The 17,952-nt window shown below is 38.9% G+C and overlaps 2 protein-coding genes and 1 long non-coding RNA gene across 17 annotated transcripts in view; 1 reads left to right on the top strand and 2 right to left on the bottom strand.

The window, feature by feature from the left end:
- Positions 1–2,060, bottom strand: part of CMKLR2 (chemerin chemokine-like receptor 2) — a 59,438-nt gene extending 57,378 nt beyond the window's left edge. For 2 of the 3 annotated variants that reach the window (XR_016468341.1, XM_090144180.1), the window contains exon 1: positions 1,892–2,060. The gene's annotated coding sequence lies outside the window, so the exon portion shown is untranslated. Of the gene's footprint in view, positions 1–307; positions 1,584–1,891 lie in introns of those variants that run through there. The other variant, XM_090144181.1, reaches the window with a different exon arrangement.
- A 219-nt stretch (positions 2,061–2,279) lies between these two features.
- ADAM23 (ADAM metallopeptidase domain 23) overlaps positions 2,280–17,952 on the top strand; it is a 64,974-nt gene continuing 49,301 nt past the window's right edge. For 3 of the 11 annotated variants that reach the window (XM_090144170.1, XM_090144169.1, XM_031601270.2), the window contains exons 1-3: positions 2,285–2,567; positions 3,564–3,790; positions 12,821–12,897. In XM_090144170.1, coding sequence (XP_090000296.1) covers positions 2,447–2,567; positions 3,564–3,790; positions 12,821–12,897 — 425 coding nt within the window. In that variant the 5' untranslated portion in view covers positions 2,285–2,446. Of the gene's footprint in view, positions 2,568–2,626; positions 2,753–3,563; positions 3,791–12,820; positions 12,898–17,952 lie in introns of those variants that run through there. The other 8 variants (XM_090144167.1, XM_090144174.1, XM_090144173.1 and 5 more) reach the window with 5 other exon arrangements.
- LOC149917280 (uncharacterized) overlaps positions 13,365–17,952 on the bottom strand; it is a 33,323-nt gene continuing 28,735 nt past the window's right edge. For 2 of the 3 annotated variants that reach the window (XR_016468347.1, XR_016468346.1), the window contains one exon: positions 13,365–16,418. This is a non-coding gene — a long non-coding RNA (uncharacterized LOC149917280). The remainder of the gene's footprint in view (positions 16,419–17,952) is intronic. The other variant, XR_016468348.1, reaches the window with a different exon arrangement.

Consider the following 17,952-nt stretch of genomic DNA (forward strand, 5'->3'; position numbering starts at 1 on the left):
ATTGCTGTTGTGAACTTGATAGAGATTTTATGCCATTCTTGCAAAGAGATGACTGCTTCATCAAGCAGTAAACATTTGTACCTCATGAACTTGTCTCCTTCACATTCTGTCTGCAAGAAAAATATTCCTTTCTTTAAAATCAGTAACCAATTTGACTCTGTGAGCAACATGCTGGATGTGGTGTTGAGGGACATGGTTTAGTGGTAATAGGTGAACGGTTAGACTGGATGATCTTCTAGGTCTTTTCCAACCTTGGTGATTCTATGATACTGGAATACCTCACCTGCTCTGTTATTACAGGGCTTACCTTGATTTTTGAAATTGTTAGGTATTTGAACATATTTTTTGCTGCTGTTGAAATCCAGAACTTTTCCAGTGAGATGTACTTCCATTGGTCAGCAAGACCAATATTATTTATGCCTTGGGTAAGGAGAAAGTTTCTTAAAAAGGCTATTCTATATAGCTTTTTCCAAGTCAAGTAATACACTGACGTTGTATTTTCAGGTGATATCACAAAAAAGATTTGATTGTGTAGACAGGTTGTGTCTTTACCATGGAGCCTAGGCTTCCATTTCCTGACTGGCTGTCGAGCATGAATAGAGAAGACTGCTATCAGCAGTTCTGCATCTCAAGTCTTTTCAATTTGAATCGCAGCACTGCATTTTCAGTCCATGTGTTCACTGACCCCCATGCTGATAAGCAAGTGATGAATTTAAAAGCTCTGGGAAATGGTCTGGAGCCATGATGCAAGCTTTGTTTAGCACCTAGATTGAAAATATGTATCTGCCCTGCATAATACACGTTTTCTCCATAGCCAAATATTGAAGCACTGGCTGTCAGTGCTTTTCTGCATGCCTCTGACTCATAGTTTTCAGTTCCTTCTATTGGATGCAGATGTTACTATGATAATCCTTTTTTTTCTGGTATCTTGCTTTCAGACATTCACGGTACAATCCATTTGGGATTATTTCAGTCTTTCAAAGATGAAAGCTGATTTTTTAAAAATAAAAGGCAGCTGTCATTCTTAGTGGGTATTTCACATGGAACTGACTCTGCTCTCCCAACTGCATGGCCACCTGAAACTTGTTATCAGCTTCATAAAACACAGCTTGAGCAGTGTGGCAGTCAGTGACTGGGAGACTGTGTGCTGCTTGAGAGGTTCTGGTGACATCTGAAGCTGAGGAACAGCTGGATTGTATGGAAAGTGTCTGGGAAAACACATATCAAGGAATATCAGTTTGTATAGAAAACTGGTAGAGGTTCTCCCTAGTTCCACACAACAGCAATCCTAAGGCATTTTCTCCATTTTCATTTGTTTATTTTTTCCCCCACACTGCGCCATTCTGTTGCTCTCTCCTGGCTGCCGTTATGTGCTTAATTTTGAACTTCCATGTGTAGCACTGTCTTACCTGCATGTGCAGATCAGAATGATTGTGATTTAAAAAAAAAAAAAAGTTACAGCAGTACCATTACTGATACGTAAACAGTCTGCATGGTAATGATCTGTAAAGTTTCTTGTATCTTCTAAATTAGCTATGGTAATGAGTTTGGTGATACAAAGTCTGTGTTAATTCAGGTTGGCCTCTGAAGAGCGTTAGATGGAGCAGAGAAAAATTCTGTAATTTTGGAAATCTGTGGTACTGGCACTCAGCAGAGGATGAATAAGAAAAAGGGGGACCCAGGCAAAAAGGAGAATCGCCCTTTTTCCTCAGCTAGGAGGCCTGAACCCAAATAAAGCGCATCTGTTCCTGGATATTCCAAGTCTGCAGGCAAAACGCGTGCTGGGAGCTCAGCATCCAGCCTGGTTTCTGAGGAGACGCGGCCGTAAGGTCGGTCTCCTGAGATTTCCAGTGCTGTGGAAAGGCTACAAAGAAGCAGGTTACTCTTCTACCTGGCTGAAGTTATTTTTTTATCACCGCGACGCTTCTCCTCGTGTTGGATCACCCAGGCGCGTTCCACTGGAGGCCGAGGGCTGCCGGCCTCACGAAGGGAAGGCGCGGCCCGCTCTCAGGTGCCACGGCGCCATCCTCCGCGCGGCCGCCACGGGCGAGGCGCTGACGGCCGCGCGTAACGGCTCGCCCCGCGCGTGCCGGGCGGGTGCGGGCCCCGCGCCGTAAGGGCTGTGAGCGCGCGCCGGGGCGGTGGCAGCGCGGCGGACGGCGACCGCCCGGCCGCGCCTGCGCCCGCCGCGGGGTTGTGCGGTTCGGGGGGGAGTAAAGCAGAAGGCGCGCGCGCGCGCCGCTCCCGCCCGCCCTCGCGCTGAGGCAGCGGACTCCAGTCACGGCGGCGCGAGGAGGCGGACGGGCGGGTGCCGCGGTGCGGAGCCGCCTGCTCGGCCCCCGCAGCCCTTCCCGGCCCCGCGGGCGCGGCCCGTGGGGGGTGAGGGCCCCGCGCTGCCCCCCGCCGGCCGGCCGCCCCCGCTCGCCGCCTCGGGGCGCTATGAGCCATGAAGCCGCCCGGCAGCACGTCCCCGCGCCGGCCCCGCCGCCCCGCGCTCCTGCCGCTCCTCGTCGCGCCGCTCCTGCTGCTCCACGGCTCCGCCCGCTGCCGGGCTGCGGCGGCAGACGGTGGGTACGGCCGGTCCGCGGGCGAGGTGTCCGCCGCTCCCCGCGCCCCTTCCCGACCCCCTCGCCTCCCTCTCGGGCGATGAACCCCGGCGCGACGCGTCGCCACCGAGCGAGCTCTTCCTGCGCCCTTCCCAGCCTCGTGTACGTGTACGTGCCCGCTGCCCCGCGCGTAACGCTGCGCTCGGGTAAGCTTCCCTTTGCTCGCTCGCGAAACGGGAAAAACGCGAGGCTTCCCTGGCTGCGCTCTGCTGAGGCGGTGCTGCGGTGCTTTACGGAGGGCGGTGTGCGGAGAAGCGCCGCTGAGGTATGCGACAAAAAGGCAGAGGTGGTTCTGCGCGCGGCTGAGCGGGAGCTAACTTGTGCGCCGGGGCTGCGTGGCTGCTGGTGCCCTTACTTGCTTCCGAGCGACGGAGCTGGTGTAGAATACCGCATACAGCCGCTCTGCCAATCGCCTCACCGCCGACTTTACGCTGTACGTTGGCTGACTGGATTTTAATGCGCAAGGATACGGCGTTCCATCTGAAAAGGTGCCGCTAGCTTAGGGCTCCTGTCGAAGTTAAAAGATGTAGAGAACTTCCCATTATGTAGGCTGGCTGTGCAAGTATTCTCGATCTTTTTGTGGAAGCGTATGTATTTTTAATGTGCACGTATACCTCTTGATGTGGAAGAGACCATTGCTGACATGGGAGGTTGTAGAGCATAACTGTATCCAGTAAGACTTCTTTTCCTCTTGGTGGCTGAAAGGTGTTAAAATATTTATTATCCGTGACTGTATGTAAAAATGTACATATGTGCATTTAAGTAAATAATGTTATTTCAAACATCATTTGTGAAAATGAATCAGATCTAGCTCAATTAATAATTTCTTCTTGTTTTCTTGAGTAACTGATTAAATATTAGAAATCTGCGAGTTTGTCGCTGCTGGTGTGTCACTTTTAAATGGAAATAAACATATTCTGCCATCTAATTTATGGCTGGTGTATCTTTTTTCCTCAGACCTGCACTGGAATGAAACGGCAGGCAGAACTGAAGGGGTACTGGCAGATGAAGAAAATGCATTTCGACTGAATAAAAGTAACAACAGTGAAAATAACAGCCACAGCAATGCAATCCAGAAAGAAATCACGCTGCCTTCAAGACTCATTTATTACATCAACAAGGATTCTGAAACCCCTTATCATGTCCTGGATACTAGGGCAAGGCACCAGCAGGAACACAATAAGGTAGGGTAAAAAGAGGCTTCTCTATGGAATTTAAAAATAAAAATTAAAGAATAGGTAATGCAGAACTGTGGTTGTGTATTTTATTTTGTAGATCTTCAAGGCTTAATGTTGTTTTTAGGAATTAATATAAAATGTTATTAAACAAGAACATTATTTCCTGTGTCTTAATTAAAAAATATTTTAAGGTGATTCGGTAGTTGATAAAATGAATGGTAATTAGTCAAAATTGGTTTGTCTGACCAGTGCAGATTTTGGTAGCTTGACTTCATAGCATCATCAGCAAAATGCTTCTTCCAAAATTGTTCTACAATAGAGGAATGTTGTATGGAGACTTTTTTTAGAAATCTAAACTTAAGATGTGACTTACTTGACACTGAGTGTATCATGCTCCACCCAGTAAATGCAGTAGTGGTTTCCTGCTAGTGTATGACCAGTGGAAACCAATGTAAGATCATGGAGTTGGTGTGTGTGTGTGTGTGATCTAATCTAGTCTTGTATTTTGTATGGATAGAAACGTTTTTGAAATTGCTTGAGACTGGATAATTTTCTTTAATTTTTTTTTTTAATAACTTGATGTAGGGGTAAACCTCATGTAAACTGTATTACTTTGGTGGCACCCCCTAAAATTATTCCATTTTACTTTTATAAATTTAAATTTAAAAAACACACATTTTTTTCCAATAATTTATAAACTGAAGACAAAGAGTGTTTGAGTAGGAAGAGGTTGCCATGGTAGGAAAAAACAGTAATACGTATTAGTGTATATAGGCTTAGCTGTAGTATAGTCCTCACCTGTTGAATTACACTTTTGGAATTTTGGAATATGAATTAGTATGTGTTTTGGTTTTGTTCATTCTGTAACGTTTCAGATGTGAAATTAATATGGAGTTACTGTGTAATCTTAGAAATAGTTGTATGGTTTTGATATTTTCATGAGAAGAAAGGTTACTTTCTTGCTTATTGAATTTGGATACGTTATGCGTGTTCAGATGAGTCTAAATGCACCAATACATTGGATGGCACAGAAAAATTGTCCCTGTGTTGGAAAATGAAACTACTTAAAATAATACTGTCTTCAGAAGTTGCACCACAACCTTCTTGAAGCATGTGAGGTTTTTATTTACACTGTTTAAAAATGTCTCAGACGTTATTTAGGAAAGAATAAGCCATGTCAGTGGTATACTACAAAGATCAACCTTCCCTCCTTACCCCCTCAGTGCTCATGCAGAATGAAAGTTCTCTGTGCAAACTTTAGAGATTTTGATAAATTTATAGATCTTTTCAAATTCTGTTTTCTCTTCACAAGCATTGTCATGCAGTATTTCCTTTCTTTGGGGAAGATGTAGAGACTTATCCCCTGACACCTGAGGAGCTGCCCTTGGAGTGAGATCACTCTTTTCAGTAAACTTACACACTGTGGACTTTGTCCCTTCTTTTGAGAGGAATATGGAGGAAAGGAGTATGCTATTGGTTGGAGACCTGTCTTTGGGAATATTGCTTCTCCCATGTTTGTGTGTGATGTTTTCATGAAACACACAGAGGTGAGAGTGTGCCATTCTCTTTACTTAACCAGCATTCTCACAAGAACATTGCTGTCGTTGCCTATCCTTTCTATGCTCCACCTTCTCTCTCCCTACCTTCTGGGGTAAAGCTCTGCAGAAATCAGTGCTGACAGAATTGGTATTGATTTCTTGGGGTATGCATGGTGCTGAGTACTGTGTAAAATGGATCTTTCCACTCAGTGTCCATTTTAAGCCGAGGCACTGCTAACACTGCATTATTCCCACAGAAAGGTTTTTAGGTTTGGGTTTTCACGGAGGCTGGAATTATGTTGACTTCATTCTTCTGGCATGATACTTATTTTACTTTGTTCCTTTTAACTGAATCTTGGTTGGTTGTATTCCTTGTCTGAATTGCTTGTGTTATTGTTGTTATTATTATCTTATTTCTTTTAAGAACAACATCGGGCTTCCCTTTCTCCTGCAACTTTTCCTTCCTTCACCCAGTTTGATTCTTTCATGTTTCATTGAGTGAGATTTTTTTTCTTATTTGCTCCTCCAGCTGTTTCACCAATAACACAATAATCAGTATTTGGTTATTTTGTGCTGTTTATCATTCACTGTAATCAATGAAGAAAAAGTATTCCTGCAGTGTAACAACCCACAAACAATTAGAACATCACTAAGCAGTTGGACTGTAGAAGATGCAGATGAGCATTTTGTTTTGGGAGGAAAAAGGAATGAACCTCTTAGTGCTTGCTTTTATCCTTTCCTAAATTAAAAAAAATGCTGTAATAAATCCTGATTGTTAGGTTTTACTACCTCCTATACAGCTAATAAAAATACCTTTGCAGTTGGGTGAAGAAAAAAATCTGTATTAATTGTTTGCATGTACAAAAAAGAAAAACTTGTCCTTTGATACATTGGGCAGAAGTGGAATTAAGATGCTAGTATGGGTCATTTTATTTTATTTTTTTTTCCTGTATGTGTATCTTCCCCTCCATTGTTTTTAGGACCTTATGTCCTTTAACCTAAATTTTCTTATATATTACGTGGTATATTAAGACTGATGATTTATAGGTATATGATGAGGATGTACTCCCTATTTATATTGCTCAGTTAGACTCCTTTGTGTTGAACTTTGCTGTAGTGGCCAGAATATAAGCTGTTAGGATAGTCTGTGGGGTTAAGCTTGAATGCTTCAGAAATGCTGAATCACTCCTAAGGAGGGGAGAGTAGTAGAAGTTATGCATGTGTGTGAAAAACGAGGTTAAGCTAGAGAAATACAGTTACGTAAAATGACTTGAAATAAAATTTTATGAAGAGATTTTTAGAGAAAATGAAATTTAGAGTCGTCTTCAGTCATGTAGAAATGAAGAGCTGGCTAATAGAATAGTTGACTGAAGAATCCAAAATTTAAGTAAGTTGCTTTCTTAGCTCTGATCTTTATCTCCTTCTACTTTTGAATTTGGGGAAATGCCTTGAGAAGAGGGCATGTGTGATCTAAAGTGTTGGTAGAATCTCTCTTGTTCATTCTTGTTGTTCCAAGAATGTTTTCTTGCTGTGAGCAGAAATGAATGTTCAGTGTAGTTCTGACTTTGTGAAATGGTCACTTCCAAGGTGGGCAGAGTTGCAGTGTGTGAAGTACTTTCTTTTTCGGCACTAACAGAATATTTTGACTACTCGATGCTTGAAGACTCTCAAGTCTGTACACTTCTGTTTCCTTAAATTAAGGCTGACTTTTCTTCTGAGATTATTTTTAGTGTGAAATACTAAAAAATGAGTACCTTTGTTTATAAAGACACACTAAAGAAGCTTGGGAGAAACCTGAAACTTGCTGAAAAGCTGTGAGTCATCTCTGTTCTGCAGTGTTTCTTTCCAACTTCTGCAGGTGGAAGTAGCCTTTCAATAGGCTCTTGTTTGAAGCAGATAATCGCTTTGATACATTTGCACAGACAGCATATACAAATTGTAAGGACACGGGGAAGACTGCAAGGGCCACAACTTGGCATGGAATGCTAGGAGCAAATCCTTGTGATGGCCATCAGAGGGAAAACCTGTGGTTTTGAGATCACAGTTCATGGCAAACAACAAATTTTGAGTGGAAAATGGCTTGAATTAAATCATAAGTCATAAAGAAGCAACGTATTTTATGTCTTCATCATTCTGAGTTCTTAGTATAATTTTGGAAAAGGGATATTAAGACACTAATGACTGAAAAAATATGTAATAGTAATATAAAATATGTAAAACGGTGAAGACCATTCTATCCCCCCAAAAATCTATTAATCTTGTGCCATTTTTCCTGGGATTTCTGTGGTTGCTTCTGTTCAGCTTAGCTGTTAGTAATTTAAATAAAGGCTTACTGCTGTGTTTTCTGCTGTTACCCTGTTAGAAAGGCTGGGATACCAATGAGTCAGTTTCTGAGACTTGGTTTCTTTCTTGATCTGTAGCACGTCCAACTTGGAAGAGGCAACCTCAAGATGAAAGGAAAGCAACTTTATCACAGCCATAGCAAAGGAGGTGGTATTGAGGAAAAAACAGACCTGTTTTGTAAAACTCGGAGGAATATATATGGTTAATAACTTCTGAAGAGATGGCATTGTGTGAGGTCTTACTGAAATACAGAGAGAAGTCATATGCCTTAATTACTATATTCCCTTTGCCTGTCTTATGATAAGTCTTTGCTTTAAATCTTCTTGTAATGAAAACATTACAGTCCCCATTTAAATAATCAAATTAAGAAATGAACTTTATGTAGCTTACATGTGAGTTTAATAGAACTGTCAGGGAGTCTCTATCAGTCTTTCAGCTGACAGTTGCATTTTTGTTAGAATTTTCAATGCTGCAGGTTCAGTTTATGGTACCTGCAAATGGATGATGACATGTGCGTTCTTTTTATTCTGTATTGAGTTTATATTAATACAAAGGGCTTACTTGCACTCTGCATCTTCAGTAGTTACTGACAGTAGGGTTAAAACTGGTATTCCTATCTTCTGAGGGTAGGACATCTGCCTTATCCAAACTTCTCAAGTATGAGGGCTGCTCCAAAAGTAATGCCTTCTATTTTACTGTGTTGGCCTGTGACTCAGGTGGATGTTGATGGTACAGCAGTAGAGGATGAACCTTCCTGCAAAAGTTCTGCTACACTTTGTTGCCATGTGACAGATGGCAACAGAGGGGCAATCTGACAAAATGGTGTCTGATACAGAAGTGCGTGTGAAGCAAAGGTGTGTCATTGAATCTCCACGTGGAAAAAAATTGCACCCATTGACATTAATTGAAGTCTGCTAAACATTGGAATATCACAAAGTTTGCACCGGGTGGGTCCTGCGCATTCTCTCACAGGAGCAGAAAGAACATGATATGCAAGTTTGTCAGGACCTATTGAACCAGTCTGAGGCTGAAAGTGACAGTTTCCTGGATCATGTCATTACTGGTAATGAGACAAGGTATTGCAACTATGAGGCAGTCAAAACAGCAGTCATTAGAGTGGCAGCACTACGTATGGGTAGCTGAGTGTCATCATGCTGTGAGAGACTGGTGGCTTACTGGTACTTATCAGAAGGAAGGTATAATTCAAGAAATGTTTTGATTCAATAAAATCTATCTAAGCCTGATCTAGGTTTCTGATTCCAGAGTAGGGTGTGAAGCCCTCTGCTCACCTACTATAATGAGAGAACTTTTGGCCCTTATTTCAGTCAGTAGAGCTATATGCAAATAAAAAGCTTATCACATGGACATCATTATAAATATAGCAGAAGGCCTATAGGTAGTATGAGTCAGTTAAATAATGCTGTTACGCTTGTTTAAAGACTTGTGACAGGAGTTAGTAGTTTTGCATTTGGAGTAGTTTTACTGGGAAGGTGTCACTTCTTGTGGTGATAGTTATGTAATTCCTGAAAATCTGTTAGATGGGAACGACAGACAAATGCTACTCAAGCATCCTGACAAAAATGAGCTTTTGAGATGTGACATGAAGCAGTGGAACTTAAGACTCCGGTTACAAACTTCTAGTCCTTGCATATCTTTAAACTTTTAGTAAGCTAGTGATTGATATGAAAGAAACTGGAATAACATGTATAGATTTCTGATGTGGAAGTAAAACAGAGATGCTGCATTGCACAAAAAGCTATGGCACTCTTGGGATATTCCTAATATGAAGAATCTCTTTTCACAGTGACAACATGAGTAATCTGACCATTTAGAGCAGTGAATGTTTTTTATAGTTGTTTTGTTTTTTAATTCAGGTTGGAGAAGAGGAAAATATTTAAAGACTCCCACCATTCTTCAGCTCATTCCTGTATGTTTGATCAGCAAGTCTGCTGCAGAAAAATTGCCCTGAATTTTGCTGCTTTGCAGTTGAAGTAGCCTACACCTATCAGAGCAGGCACCTCTGCAGAGATTTTACAGTAATAAACATGTACGAAGGTACTTGATTTCCTGTGTACGTAAGTAAAGAATGTGCATTAGTGGTACACAGGACAATGTATAATGTGCAAATGAAAAGAGCTCCAATTTTCAGATGATACTTTAGGCACTGCGTTACAGACTGGCTGATAAGAGAATACCATGAAATGATTCTTGTATACACCTCATTGCAGATAATTTTCTGAAATACTTTGTCCCATCATGATGGGACATCATCACAGCAATTGTAATGGCTAAAACACTGGTGACAACTCACTGGCGCTTTTCTGTGTGCTAACCGGTTATAGGAAAAATGTCAGTTTCAGGATGAAACAGTTTCATTACCTTTATCTGATTTCAGGCCCTTAGCTTTCATACATGGTTATACATTATTAAACTGGATGAACGAGGTCTGTATTTCACTGCAGCAGTGGAGTATTATGTTCACCTGAATTCAAAGCGGTGCTTTTGCTGAACAGCAGTGACTTAAAATCTGGTGTTCTTTTTATAACCAATGGTTAGAGCTGAGTTTGCTGGAGAACATGCCCTACTGCAGGGTGCTGAATTACCTTGTCAGCTGCTTTACAGTAATTGCTTATGTGTATGGGCTTACGTGTATTGTAATGAAGCACAGTAATAGGTATACAGAAGTAATTGCTTTCAGAAATAGCACTAATATTATGTCTAATATTACTGAATGAACTTATTTTTTCTGGTAATACTTTCAACTGAGAATACAATCACTTTAAATAACTTGCAGAAATGGTAGGTTAGAAATTTCAATAAAGAATGTTACACATGTCACCAAATGGGCTTGGGTGGACAAAATAAAGCTATAGCAGGTCAGACTGGATTCTACCAATTCTGCTGTCCTGAAGAGCAGTCAGGAGATGTCTCAGGAGGGCTATATGGTATAACAGTCATGGGATGCTGTTGCCTGGAATGCTTTCCATCCTCCAGCAATTGCTGAGTCAGGGCCCTCTAGGAACCAGAATTTGCTGTTTGGATTTAATAGAACTTAATGGAATTCCCAATCTTTAGTTTATATAGTTTCTTTAATACATGCATATTATGCTTTTGGTACCTGTGATGTCTTCGGAATTTTCACTGATTTCCATAATTACCAACAAGCATTTTTGAAATGTTTTATTATTGAGTTGATACATCATCCTCCCTACTTAAGCATTTCCTCAATCACTTAAGTAGCTTGAAATATTGCTTGACTTTTTGAATGTAAATATATTCAGGAGTTTTGATTATTTGTCTTATAATTGGCAGTCAAATCATAGCAATGTTAAAACCAGAAAAGTACTTTGTAGAAAACTAAGTAGTTGCTGTCTCTCTCTTAGATATGATTTAGTCTTGATACTGCTGGTGTCCTAAACAGTGTTTTGAAAAGAACAGATATTTTAAGTTATGCTTAGTCTTTTAGGGGAGGTGAAAGAAATGCTGCACCAGGACCAAACTGAAAAGTTATTTATTTCTAAGCTAACCCTGGAAGAAATAAGTAGTCACTTTTGATATTACTTTTCTGTTCAACGTAATTTAAAGGTAGTGTTTGGGATCGCTTTTCTTTTTGCATAAATTTAATCCTTGAAACAGATTCTCTCCATCAAGTCTCCTGCTTCTGTTTGTATTCAAACTTTCAACCTGGTAATTCAGAGCATCTGCAAGCTCACCTTGCCAGTCCAGTGTTATTTCAGCAAATTGCAGGACTGCTGAGACAATCCTTTCATTTACAAAATAACAAAAAACAAACAAGAAATGAACCAAAAGATCAGTGTGTGATACTGGTTCTCGTAGTATTAGAGATATCAATCACCTAGCAATATTACTTCTAAATTTATTGTTTAGAGTTCTTATATTCTTTTAATAAAGGAAAAAAAAAAGGCTTTGGATGAGGGCTGTTTAATACTGAACATTTTGTTCTATAACTATACATTTTGTGTGGGTTTGTTTTTGAAGAAGCTTTGTAAAGTTTCTTAGTTGAAAGGTAAATAGTTATTCTGGGGGGCAAAGAGTGATAAATAACAGCGGAAGCACCAGAGCTGAATTTAGATGCTGTAGCAACTTTTGGAAACAGAATTTTAAAGTGATGTTGAAGAGTTTTATGAAACATGAATATGTTTGCTGAGTAAAAAGAAGATGAAAATCAGTGGTACTCCATGTAGTGCAAGAATGGAAGAGGAATGGAAAGAAATTATTGTTCATGGAAAAAATTCCAAAGGTAAACCAGAGTTGCAGTTCTTGCGGGTTGTTAAAGGTAACCTTCAGATTATCTAAGCTATGCAATAAACAGCTAGAACCTTTTGTTTTGTGACGTATCTGAATATTTATTGTAGTGTTTAATTAAAAGCCATATGTTTTGGTCTTATAAGTAGAGGGCACAGTATTCTAACTTTATGTAGTTACTTGTTTTGTATCTTATTAGTGTATAAGTTAGCGTGTTTTGATTAGAGTATTATCAGTGAAGTTCAGATCTGATCTCTTTCAACCTGCTGCAACACAGTCATCGCAAAAAGGAATTCTTGGTCCATCTTTTCTTTTTCTAGAAAACAGCTGAAGGTGTTTTGAACATCTGTTGTGGCTGACATCAAAGCATAGAAAAAAATCTGTTGAAGTATACAGTCTATATGTGAGAAATTGTATATATTTAAAGTTAGCTGCCTATGTGAGACTGCCTAACGTCATTTTGTTTGTCAGTCTTCTATGTATTGGTTTGGTTATGATGCCAGATATAAAGCCTTTAATTGTGAATGGATTATTTTGAAATAAGTCCTTGATAATGTGTAATAGGAGCTTTGCCCTGATTTTCTTATAAGAAGGATTTTATCAAAATGCTTTAATTATTTTGGGCCTTTTAAGGTGAATGAATGCAATAAACATAATTAAAAGAACAGTATACTGCATTACTTTGGTTACATAGTCATTGGGCTATGACAAAATATAGATATTTATTTGAATCTGGTTGGTTGGGAGAAAATGAGCGTGGTTTCCATTACTTTGTTTTTTAACAACGTTAGTCACAAATACTTATTGAATGTAAAGCTCAATTATTCTTTCTGACAACTTACAATGTTTTGCAAAGCTCTATAGTATTGCTGTGTATTCATGTTTACAGGCTGTACATCTGGCCCAGGCAAGTTTCCAGATCGAGGCCTTTGGTTCCAAATTCATCCTTGACCTCACTTTGAATAAGTAAGTGCACAATTTGAGGTTTCTTTCTTTCCTGTTCTAATTGTCTTCAACTTACAGCACAAGGTTAGAGCATGTGAAATTCCAGGATCTACAGAAAAGTGCTGTTGTCCAAGTTATATTAATAGAAAACAACATGTAGTCTATTTTAAGCAAGATTGCTATTAACCTTACTGGCATCGGTAACATGGCTTTAAAACTTCGTAACTCAGGAAGGATAATGGTACATAAAGATGATAAATATAAATCAATAATATGGTCCTCAGAAGCCTAAACCTAGTAGTGCAATTTAAAGGCATTTAAAACTTACATTTATGTTTAAATTTGTAAAGCGGTCTTTATATTAATACACATTCAGTAATTAGATTGTTACAATTATGAATTTAAAATCTGTAGTTCAGTTTAACTATAATTAAATTGTTGGCTGTTAAAACTTAATGCTACCAGGTTTTATGGTGGTTTAAAAAACACGTCAGTGATTAAGAATAAAAAATAGCATTTTCTGTGTGTATTTTATGTGGCATTTTAAAAAATGTCTCATTACAACAGAAGTAGTTGCAGAGTGAATGACTTTACTACCTTCAGTTTCTAAACCTGTGTGATAACACCATTGATGGCAGTAACCTACAGTGACCAATCCTCATATGTAGCAGTGAAACGTTGATAGGTGTTACTAACTTACTTCCCATTTGGTACAATATTTCCATGCTTGCTATATTTGCAGGCTGTTACCGAAAATGATATATACACCATTTTTACTTGCATCCTGGTATAGCATAGTTTAGCATATTGGACTATGGCTAGAGATGTTTGCTGTTATCTTTGGTTTTTTACATGTCTGCTCATATTCAGGGCAACAATACCTGTATTCATTTGTGGCCACCATGTGCTTGAAAGTCTAGATGTGTACAAATGTCAGTGGCTCCATTTATAGATGGTGAACATGCAGTAGCACCAGTATTAGAAAGGTGTCAATTTTCTTGTTTTTGATGTTTGTTTTGTTCTTAATATATCGATGAACTGTCACGTAGATATTATTTTAATTGTTCAAGTTGCCATGTGAGAATATTGCAAATATTTGTACAACTGGCTAGTTTTTAATGATCCAGAGAATGTATTATTGTCACTATAATCATGAAGTTCCTAATGAAGTGGGAGTCTTAGAGTTTGGCTGCATGGAAAGGTACAGACTAGAATGTATTATCCAGTAAAGTAAACAATAATTTTAGACAACTGTGGTCAAGAAGGTCGAACTTGTAATAAAGGTCAGTGTTGGTTTAGTTGTTTATATCACTTCTGTTTGTGTCATCAGCTAAATATAGGGAACTGTTGGTCTAAAAAATGGTAGAGAGCTTTTGTGCCACTGAAAGTTTGTACTGATAAAGTTTAAGAATTACTTGGAATTACGTGGAAGGGTAACATGAAATGAAAGGTAAAATAATATTTCATTGTTGCATCAAAGTGCATTTGCAGCTTCATCTGTCATTGAGCTTTTCTTTTTCATTGAGCACACTTACAGGAAAATACAGAAGTAATGTATAACACATGATGTGTTTTTTGTTAAGTAATTAACAAGAAGGTTCTCAGCTCGATTGCTAAATGTGGTTCTGAACTTGAATCATTTCTCAGTACTTCAAAAAAATGACTGGTGTTAGGTTAGTGTAAAGGAAATTGAAGAAGATAGAAATGTAATTAATCTGTAGTATGATTTTTCCACGGCCTGCATACTGAGTTCCTGGAAGCTAACTTAGTTACTGGAGTATGAGATCTTATGTCCTTTACCTAGTGTAATTATTTGTTTTCATAAGTATAGTTAGATGACAGCTGAGGTAAGCTATTTCTCACACGTCCGTTCTTCTATTGGTCGTAACAGAAGAGAAATGCATGCCAAGGATATGGATGTCAGCTCCTCAGAAAGCATATGCTGCTTTAACAGCTGGCTTGTGTCTTCAAAGAAACTAACAACCGTGAATGGCATTTCCATTTGCTTTTTATTTTGGTTGTGTGCCTAAAGCCATCTCTCAACATGACTGAAGAGACAGTGAGGCAGCTCTGTAAAAGCAGTTATCTAAGACAAGCAAGGTAGCATGGAGGGAACTGCAGAATAAGACACACAACAGACTCTACTTCATTTTTTTTCCATGACTTTGTGTATCATATCTAATTTTTGGTTGCAGTTTGTTGCAGGTGTTCATTATTAAGTCTTGCTGACATGGTACTAGTCTAAATAGGCCTTCTTCTGATATGACCATAACTTACACAGTTGTTGGGGTAAACAAATTTGCAAACCAGTTGCGTTTCTGCTGAACCAAAATGTAAATAGGTCAACTGAAAAGTGACAAAACAGTCTGGTGCAGATGAGGCACAACAAATATTTTCTGAAACTCAGAGCTGCCTTTCAAAAGAAGTTTTAAGCATTCTGGCAATTGTAATGAAGGATAAAAGTTAATTTATGTGGAGTTCTCTACTTTATGAACTTTACTACCAGTATGAAGAACGAGGCAGATCATTGTTAATATAGGAGCAACTGGTTGTGTGTAATAGAAAAGCCATGTTAAAAATGCCTGCAGATTTACTGTCCGCTTGCTGTTCTTCTCTGTTCCTCTGAGTAAGATCATAGTTGTCTGAAATCAGCAGCATACATTAAAGAATTTCTGAATGATTGAAAGTATGTGTTCTTTTCAATGTTCGCTAATATAGACTGGTAGTAGAAATACAAATAAGTGATACAAGGTGACCTGCCTCAATATGATACTTTTTCTTCCCAATTATGACAGGATTTCAGAAAAGGGTACAGACAAAAGCAATTACCTGTAAGTGATCCAAAGTGCACGCTAGGTAAGAAGGTGGCTAGCAAAAATCAGGTCTCAAGCAGGGTAGAAGCTTATTTTAAGGAGAAGATGGCTGATATTTTTCAATTGAATATATAAATAGAATATTTCCTGTGGGGAATGTTGAGTATAGAAATGCCTTTCCAATACTTTGGTGGTTAATTTTGGCAAAACATAATGATGAGCAACTAGTGCTAAATACCCTGTTATAGTGCAGCTTGTGAATCGACCAACTTTAAGGTGGTAGATCGTGTTGTATTTGTCAGGCGGATTGCTGAGAAATTAAAATCTATTTTGTTTACAGCATGGTATTTGGGAAGTATATCATCAGTAGCAGGCTCCAGCTTTCTTCAGAGGGGATTTGCTCAGTACAGAGAATTTTATTGACATGCCTCGTATCCAGTAGGTCTGCAAGGCATTAGAGTTGAAAAGTCAGTGATGATGAAAGTGAATAGTCTACTGGAAAAACCACTGCCTACTGCATGCTTTCTTTATGTATATAAATATATATAGGAATATTCTATAGAGTATCCAACATTATATTCTTATGACAGAACTCTGTTTACTACCTGAATGAGGAAGCCCTCTATTGCTGGAAGTAATGCAAAGCTGAAGACTGGAGAAGAACACAACTGAATTATGAGAGTAGCTCAACCGAAATCCAGGAAAATAACACTGAATTCTGGAAAGATTCTGTGAAGGATAGACGGACGAAAGAACTTTTAAGCAACTCTGACATGACATGCAATGTGACAATTCTAAGGGAGACATCTTGTAATTAAGTTATATGTGTTTGTGAGTCTGGATACATTGAGCAACCACTCAGTGCAAGTCTAACAAAATGCTAAAAGCACTGGAGAGTGGTGAAAGCAGTTTTGAAATCAGTCATGTGTCATGGCTATGAGAGGATTTGAAATGAAAAAAAAAAAAAAAAAGAAAAAAAGATTTCCTTGATTTGGAAGCAGGTAAATCTAGATCCTGTCATTGGTTTGAGGAAACAAAATGAAACTTGGAACTCCAAATGAAGCAGGAATGTCTTCAAAAATCTCACTGCAAATAGAAAACAGTACTAGTAGTCTTAAGATTTGTATTAAAAAAACAAACACCCAAATAAAATCAAAAGAGCAACTCTGGCCTTTGCATGTAGTACTGGCTTATAAGGCAAGAAATGTAAGTAGGCAGCTTTAAGACTTCAACTTTCAGCTGAGGAAAACTTACGCATTACGGCGTGAATGTGACTTTTGCAAGAACAGCAGTTTTATTCCTTGTGTCAGTTCAACCTCACCTCCTGAGTTTAAACTCATCTACTGTATGAGACTGCAGCTGGCTGTGATCAAAGACTAATCAAAGTGTTTAGTGAGCACAGTTATAAGCACAGAGTGATTGAGGTTGGAGTGGGATCATCAAGTCCAGTTGAAACCACTTGGTTAAGGCTGTTTTTAGTTGAGTATGGTTCTAGGTTTTAACCATCCTCGTAGAATTTTCCATTTTCCCTTGTTTGTTACCTCTAGTCTTGTTTATACCATCCCTTTAAATGATTGAGGACAGCAGTCTTTATAATAATCATGAAAAAGACAAGAAAAGATGTTATCAACACTCTTCAGTTTAAGTGCCTTGTATATATAATCCTTGTTAGAAGCTTCAAACCTTGTTGTGTTAAATGTAATGAATATTTGTATTGAAGTCAAACACTTTTGCTATTCAGAGTATTTGTGTTTTCTTGCAGAAAATTTATAGTTTAGCATGATGCATATTGAGAAAGTCAAAATGATTTTATGCAGCTGAATTTATTTTTGAAGCAGCGCTTTAAATGTGTATATATTTAAATACTGCTATCAGAATGAAGGTTAAAACAAATGATGAGAGACTTCATAGACTCATGGAATGGCTTGGGTTGGAAGGGACTCCAACCAATCAGGCTCCAACCCTCTTGCCACAGGCAGGGCCGCCAACCTTCATATCTAGTATTAGATCTAGACTTCAGTAATGATTCGTGGCTATTGCTATTTTGCCCATACTGTGATCTCTCAGTGCTATGAAAAAATGACTTTTAAGAGAACCACTGGTAACTGACTTCAGCAGGAGCTCTGATAAATGTAATGCCTGATAAATGCAGGATGAAGAATTGATTTTATGAGCCATTAGTAACAGTGTTATCAGGATTGCTAATAGGGTATCTCATTTTGAGACATGTTATTATAAGTACCTGTTAGTCATGAATTTCTAT

Source organism: Phasianus colchicus, chromosome 7 (assembly GCF_987193195.1).
Source record: "Phasianus colchicus chromosome 7, bPhaCol1.hap1.1, whole genome shotgun sequence".
NCBI classification, from domain to species: domain Eukaryota; kingdom Metazoa; phylum Chordata; class Aves; order Galliformes; family Phasianidae; genus Phasianus; species Phasianus colchicus.